General features: G+C 21.9%; 2 protein-coding genes across 2 annotated transcripts; one reads left to right on the top strand and one right to left on the bottom strand.

Moving 5' to 3' along the window:
* Positions 1-549: 549 nt before the first annotated feature.
* On the top strand, positions 550-3,647 carry LOC122504648 (allergen Tha p 1-like). Its single transcript, XM_043615841.1, has 3 exons — positions 550-802; positions 1,378-1,465; positions 2,294-3,647. Exons 1-3 carry the CDS (start codon positions 577-579, stop codon positions 2,397-2,399), a joined length of 420 nt encoding a protein of 139 aa, XP_043471776.1. The 5' UTR covers positions 550-576; the 3' UTR covers positions 2,400-3,647.
* Positions 3,648-4,966: 1,319 nt separating this feature from the next.
* Positions 4,967-7,389, bottom strand: LOC122504647. Its single transcript, XM_043615840.1, has 2 exons — positions 7,050-7,389; positions 4,967-5,513 (listed from the first exon to the last, which is right to left on the bottom strand). Exons 1-2 carry the CDS (start codon positions 7,264-7,266, stop codon positions 5,305-5,307), a joined length of 426 nt encoding a protein of 141 aa, XP_043471775.1. The 5' UTR covers positions 7,267-7,389; the 3' UTR covers positions 4,967-5,304.
* Positions 7,390-7,604: the final 215 nt, after the last annotated feature.

Below are 7,604 nucleotides of genomic sequence, written 5' to 3'. Positions count from 1 at the left end.
AAGCCGAATATTATTTTTTTTTATTAAAAAACTGTACTACTCGTTCAAAAATAAATAAATAAATCAAATAAAAAAATAAATATCGAAAAAGCCAAAAAAAAAAATTTTTTATTAAAAAACTATTTTCACTGCTCGTATAGAAATAAAAAATTAAATCAAAAAAACCTCCGAAAAATCCCCCAGAAAAAAAGTTTTCTTCGTCAATTTCTTATTATCAACAAAATGTTAATTTCTCTATATTCGAAAAAGTAGATCACGACCTTGATTCCAGAAAAGGAAAATAATTTTTCCCTCCTTGTTATTTGTATAAATCTTTGTAAAGAATGACAATAACAATTATTATATATTGTTTTGCTATAAATAATTTTTTTTCTCCTTTTGCTGATCATCATCCTGAGACAAGATGAAAAAAAATACGCTTTCTTTTATAATAGAAAAAAAATAATAAAGAAGCCTTGATAAATAATGTTAATAACCGGATCAAAATTGGATCGTCAGGAAAGTGGAGGAAGTTCTACTACACTATAAAGTTCAGAGCGCAATGTTTTACTCGCATTTATATTATTTAAGTCCAAGATGAATGTGCGTTTATTTATGTTTGCGTTGATTTTGTGTCTTATATTTTTATTAACCGGACCACGTGACACTTATGGATATTTGTGGCCAAAACAAAATACATACATGACCCGATGGGACAAAGTTAATCTCAATGAAATTTTAGACAGCAAACGACTTTTGCAATATTATTTCAATTGTCTCATGTCCAAGGGACCGTGTCCCCCCGATGGCATGGAATTGAAACGTGAGTTTTTTTTGTTTGAAAAAAAAATTGTATTTAAAAAAAAAATTTATTTTACAATTCTTTGAAAAATGTTCTGTATTCTTTAAATTAAATTTTATTTTTTTTAATTCACTCTCATTTACTTTATTTACTATTTTTTAATTCACTATTATTTTTTATTTACCACTTTTTTATTTACTATTTATTATATTTACTATTTTTTAATTCACCTTTATTTTTTTTATTTACAACTTTTTTAATTTTCTATTTTTGTTTTGCTGTTTATTCATTTACTATTTTTTTACTTACTAATTTTTTATTTTACTGTTTTTTGTTTATTATTTTTTTATTTACTACTTAATTAATTTACTACTTTTTTGTTTACTATTTTTTTATTTACTATTTGTTTTATTTACAATTTTTTTATTTACCACTTTTCTAATTATTATTCATAAAAAATGTTAACTATCCCGTTAATATTCAAATAAATAAATAAAGACGAAAATTTTAAACAATACTATAGAAAAATAAAAATATAAGAATAATAATAACGAAATTTAAAAGTTATTCTAAGAAATAAAAAATTTTTATTACAGGAGCTTTGCCAGAAGCTTTGGCCAATGCTTGCGCTAAATGTACCAAAAGTCAAATTGAAGGATCCGTAAAAGTAATAAGATATCTCAGGTATTATTGAAAAAAAATATAAAACATTAATTAGTTACATAGTTTTTAAATATATTTAAACAATATTATATAATATTAATAGTAATAATAACATTGATAAATAAATATATTAATTATATCCCAATTATAATAAATGTTATAATTGTGGTAAAAAATATATGGTAACTATTATAATTATTATTAATTACTATAAATATTATAATTATTGTAAGTATATTATAATTAGGTAATACAAATTACAAAATAGTTATTAGTGATTAATTAAAAAAATTTTTTGCTAAATTTTTTTAACTAATTTTTTTAATTATTTTTTTTTCTAGTAATAACATTTCAAATGGATGAGACGTTCAAGTTGATTTAAAAAAGAGAGAAATTGCATGTGACGTCATTTTAGACAAAGAACGTCATTATAAAAAAAGAACAGGAAATGTTGTGCATGCCATGAACACTAATGATAAATACTTCACAAGTGATTTGACCTGTTAGTATATATATTTATATGTATTTTGAGTTCAAATCAATTTTTTCCAAACTTGAGATATAAGAATTTCCAATTCGAACCAAAATTAGCTAAATGTAAATTTAATGTATATTTCTATATTATACATATAATATTTAATATGTATATATAATATAATTTAAATATAAAAATTTTAAAAGTAAACAATTTAAAAAAAGCAGAAAAAAACGAATACAATATTTAAAAAGTGTGAAAATAAATTTTTTAAAAACGCACAGTATTAATTCAATTTTCTAGTTGAAAATTAATAATATTATAATAATATTCCTTATTTTCGAACGTATTAAAAAAGAATTTTTTACTTTCAGGGAATTCGAACCGAATAAATTTGAAATACTCGCTAATAAATACGATCCAAAGGGGATTTATCGACAAAAATACTTTGAACCACCGCCTGACAATAATGCAGCTTAAAAATTGTTTCATTTTCATTTAACAAATACAATACAATTTTTAAGAATTTATTTATAATAATATAGATAATAGAATAATTTAAAAATATAAAAATATAATTATATATTTTTTTATATATAATTAATAATTTATTTTTATATATATAAGAATATATTTTATATATAAGTAGAATATAAGTCTATCTTTATATTCAACTGTAGCCGTAGTCGTTAAGTCATTGAGTGTAATTTTTGAGTCAGGGTTTCGATTCTCCCCGCAGATGATTTTATTTCAATTTTGAAAAATTGGGAATTTAAAAGCCGAATTATATTAATATTATTGGAAATTATTAAAAATTAGTAATTAATAATATTTTCTACTCGAAACAATTGTTTACATCACTTTTTACTCAAAACAATTGTTCATATCAGTTTCTACTCAAAAGTTTTCTACTCGAAAAAAATTGTTTAAATTACTTTCTACTCAAAACAATTGTTCATATCAGTTTCTACTAAAAAGTTTTCTACTCGAAAAAAATTGTTTAAATTACTTTCTACTCAAAACAATTGTTCATATCAGTTTCTACTAAAAAGTTTTCTACTCGAAAAAAATTGTTTAAATTACTTTCTACTCAAAACAATTGTTCATATCAGTTTCTACTAAAAAGTTTTCTACTCGAAAAAAATTGTTTAAATTACTTTCTACTCAAAACAATTGTTCATATCAGTTTCTACTAAAAAGTTTTCTACTCGAAAAAAATTGTTTAAATTACTTTCTACTCAAAACAATTGTTCATATCAGTTTCTACTCAAAAGTTTTCTACTCGAAAAAAATTGTTTAAATTACTTTCTACTCAAAACAATTGTTCATATCAGTTTCTACTAAAAAGTTTTCTACTCGAAAAAAATTGTTTAAATTACTTTCTACTCAAAACAATTGTTCATATCAGTTTCTACTAAAAAGTTTTCTACTCGAAAAAAATTGTTTAAATTACTTTCTACTCAAAACAATTGTTCATATCAGTTTCTACTAAAAAGTTTTCTACTCGAAAAAAATTGTTTAAATTACTTTCTACTCAAAACAATTGTTCATATCAGTTTCTACTAAAAAGTTTTCTACTCGAAAAAAATTGTTTAAATTACTTTCTACTCAAAACAATTGTTCATATCAGTTTCTACTAAAAAGTTTTCTACTCGAAAAAAATTGTTTAAATTACTTTCTACTCAAAACAATTGTTCATATCAGTTTCTAATAAAAAGTTTTCTACTCGAAAAAAATTGTTTAAATTACTTTCTACTCAAAACAGTTGTTAATATTAGTTTCTACTAAAAAGTTTTCTATACTCGAAAAAAGCTGTGTAAATCATTTTATACTCAAAACAATTGTTTATATTAGTTTCTACTAAACAGTTTTCTACATGGAAAAAAAATTGTTGCAATTACTTCCTACTCAAAACAATTGTTACTTCCTCATAGAGGAAGTATTAATATTAGTTTCTACTAAAAAGTTTTCTACTCGAAAAAAATTGTTTAAATTATTATCTACTTAAAAAAAATTATTTAAATTATTTTCCACTAAAAAAAATATAGTTTTTATGAATAAAAAGAAAATACAAAAAGAGTTCTATTTGTAAAAATTATTATTTACAATTTAATTACTTACACAGAGGTATAAACTATAAATTATTTACATAATTGAGGGGCTGGATGCTATAATGTGTTACGCGTGAACACACGGCCAGTCAGTTGGGTCATGGAGAGAAAATTTTGAAGTTGTTCAAAATAAATTTAAAATTATTGTTTCTTGTTCAGAATGTCAAGGCGAAACTTTTTTTCTAATAAAATTTTTTTATATAATTTTTTGTTTTTAAGTAAATTGAGAAAAGCGTGATTTTTTAACCTAAAAAATTTTAATGAATTTTTGACTTCAACTCGTGATTACTTCGTTAAATATTAATATTTTTCCACGAAATTTACACACAATATTCTTCAAACTAGTTCAAAAGTGAAACAATATTTAATAATTTTTCAAAAAATTCTATGTCTAAGTAAATAATTATTTAAATAATTTTGCCGGAAAAATGATTATCCTATTTTCAATTGGAAAAGTTGAGTGACGAATTTTCGTTTTCGGAAAACTTCCAGTGACTAAAATGTTCATCAATATGTTAGGAAGTTTTTTGGAAAATTTTTCGTCATTTGATAATAAATTAAAGAAAATAGAGCAATTTTAACAGTGTCGCGCTCTGCTGTAAAATTACGGCGTGGCCGCGCACGTGTGGAATGGCCGCCATTACAAGACCAATGTATACAGTGAGTCAATGTTTACGTTTACAGCAGAGCACGACGCTGTTAAAATTGCTCTATTTTCTTTAATTTACTATCAAATGACGAAAAATTTTCAAAAAAACTTCCTAACATATTGATGAATATTTTTGTCACTGGAAGTTTTCCGAAAACGAAAATTCGTCACTCAACTTTTTCAATTGAAAATAGCTGCATCATTTTTCCGGCACATTTATTTAAATAATTATTTACTTAGACATAGAATTTTTTGAAAAATTACTAAATATTGTTTCACTTTTGAACTAGTTTGAAGAATATTGTGTGTAAATTTCGTGGAAAAATATTAATATTTAACGAAGTAATCACGAGTTGAAGTCAAAAATTCATTAAAATTTCTTAGGTTAGAAAATCACGCTTTTCTCAATTTACTTAAAAACAAACAATTATATAAAAAAATTTTATTAGAAAAAAAGTTTCGCCTTGAAATTCTAAACAAGAAACAATAATTTTAAATTCATTTTGAACAACTTCAAAATTTTCTCTCCATAACCCAACTGACTGGCCGTGTGTTCACGCGTAACACATTATAGCATCCAGCCCCTCAATTGTAAAGTATCTATACAAAAAAAACAACTAAATTTTCATACATGTATATCTTTACATTCTTCAACAACTCCAAACGTATTCTCAAATCGTGTTCGAATCGCACCAGTTGGATCTTGTTTCTTAAGAATTGCCAGCGATTCCTCTGGCCGTTTTGTACAAACATAGGAAGCGTATTCCTTTCCTCGTGAAATATGAATAGGCAGGCACTTTTTGCAAAGCGTCTCCATAATTTCCGGTACAGCGCCTAAAAAAAAAATTTTGTTAGTAAAATTAAAATCTATTTATTTTACCAAAAAAAACTATAATAACAAATAAAAAAACAGTATTTTTTAAATCATTTTTTTGATACAAAATCAATTTAAAAAAATCTTTATCTATTATTTATAAAAAATAAACGAAAAAAGTTTTTTTATTTAATTTTTTTTTATTATTTTATATACAAACAACATTTAATTATTTATTTAAAAATGTATACAGGACTTTTTTTATCAACTTAGTACAGAAAGTGAATTTTTAAAAAATATTTTTTTATTTCATTGTCAAAAATAAATAAAAAAAAATTTTATTTATTTCTATCTAAAATTTTTTTCGTGGTCAATTCTTGTAATATAAATAAATAAATAAATTCCATTTACAAATAAATAAATAAAAAGTGTATTAGAAAATTATTTTTTTCATCAATTTATTATCAAAAATAAATAAAAAAAGATTTTATTTATTTCTAAACATTATTTTAATTTCTCGTCAATTTTTTTTTAAATAAATAAATAGCGTTTACAAATAAATAAATAAATAAATAAAGAGTGAATTAGAAAAATATTTTATCCATCAATTTATTAGGTATAAAAAAACAACAATTTGTTTGATTTATTTTGAAAAAAAATAATTGTTTATCAATATAAAAAAAATGAAAGAAATACATTTTTTTATGAATTTTTATAAAAATTTAGACATATAAAATATTTTTTTATCAAGTTTTTATAAAAAACAAACAAACGAAATTGTTTTTATCAATTTTTTAATTAATACAATTTATAGTTAAAATTATTTAATTATATAATTAATTGTAAATTTAAAACTATATTTACTATTTATTGTAATGAGTAAATAATTTCAACAATAATTGAATTATAAAAGAACACGAAAATAATTACAATAATCACAATAACAAACAACTGCATATTAAAAAAATAAATACAACAATTAAATTTATTTTATTTATTTATTTTGTTAAATTTAATTTTAATTTAAACATTTTTAATTTGGTAAAGATATAAAAAATTTAATTATAAACAATTTCAAACTATTATTATCAAAGAAAAATTAATATTTATTGAAATAATAACGTAAGTGCAAATATAAAATATAATTATAAAGGAAATAATAAAAAAGTAAACAATTATAAAAAATTATAAAAATAATGTCATCACAATATATTTAGCTTTATAGTAAAATACTAATTTGTAAAAATAATTACTAACAAAAAAATTAATTATAAATATAATAAATTAATTAATAATTAATCATTATTAATTAAATATATATCAAATAAAAAATTGTAATTATCTTAATTATATCTATTAATAACAATTGTAGAAATAATTATGCGAATAATTTTGATTTCTCTTCATCTGATTATTAAATTATTTATTTAATTATTTATTTGTTATTTATTTATTTATTATACATAGTTAATGCCTTTTGGCCTTGAACGAGTATTTATTATTTAATTATTCATTTATTAGTGATAAAAAAATTTTGGTAATTAACAAAAACTTACTTTTAATTTGTAGAGCTTCCTTGGGACATCCCTTCATTTTATCCGAAATAATGCATTCCGTATATTTTTTAAACAATCGATCATTATCGACTATTGGTTTTATGTCAATTTCCACCCATCTTATTGGATAATGTTCTGCATCATCTGCTTCAACACTAATTAACATTGTCGTCGTTGTCATAACACAACCGATTAGAATAAATGATAAAATTCCCATTTTGATATTTTATTCTTGTCTATTTTTATTTTTCCGATAAAATATTAAAGCAAAAAAAAACACTATTTTCTCAATGTATATTGAGTGAGCGCTTAATCAAGAATGTCATTATTACAGGTGCGAAAGAGACTTATATACCTTGTGATTTTTTGAACTTGGAATAATTTTAAACGAGTTAACAATCATATTGACTCTATAATGGTAAAAGGGGGAAGGGCACAAAAAACCTGATAATCCAGGCAAAAAAAAATAAGAGGAGAGAAAAAAACTGTGTGTGATGACTTACGTCATTCGAGAGCATTTTAATTGAGAAAAAAAGTGCAATACAATCATTAAAT

The sequence above is a fragment of the Leptopilina heterotoma genome, unplaced genomic scaffold, assembly GCF_015476425.1.
Source record: "Leptopilina heterotoma isolate Lh14 unplaced genomic scaffold, ASM1547642v1 Lhet_31, whole genome shotgun sequence".
Lineage (NCBI taxonomy): Eukaryota > Metazoa > Arthropoda > Insecta > Hymenoptera > Figitidae > Leptopilina > Leptopilina heterotoma.
The sequence above is the reverse complement of the archived record's forward strand: the minus strand, read 5'-3'. Positions and strand labels throughout refer to the sequence as shown.

Excerpts from the sequence above, each read along its gene's own strand:
- LOC122504648 (XM_043615841.1), top strand. The coding sequence starts at position 577 with ATGAATGTGCGTTTATTTATGTTTGCGTTGATTTTGTGTCTTATATTT. Across the intron at positions 803-1,377 it reads CGATGGCATGGAATTGAAAC|GAGCTTTGCCAGAAGCTTTG; the intron begins GTGAGTTTTTTT and ends TTTTTATTACAG. Across the intron at positions 1,466-2,293 it reads AAAGTAATAAGATATCTCAG|GGAATTCGAACCGAATAAAT; the intron begins GTATTATTGAAA and ends TTTTACTTTCAG.
- LOC122504647 (XM_043615840.1), bottom strand. The coding sequence starts at position 7,266 with ATGGGAATTTTATCATTTATTCTAATCGGTTGTGTTATGACAACGACG. Across the intron at positions 5,514-7,049 it reads GGAAGCTCTACAAATTAAAA|GCGCTGTACCGGAAATTATG; the intron begins GTAAGTTTTTGT and ends TTTTTTTTTTAG.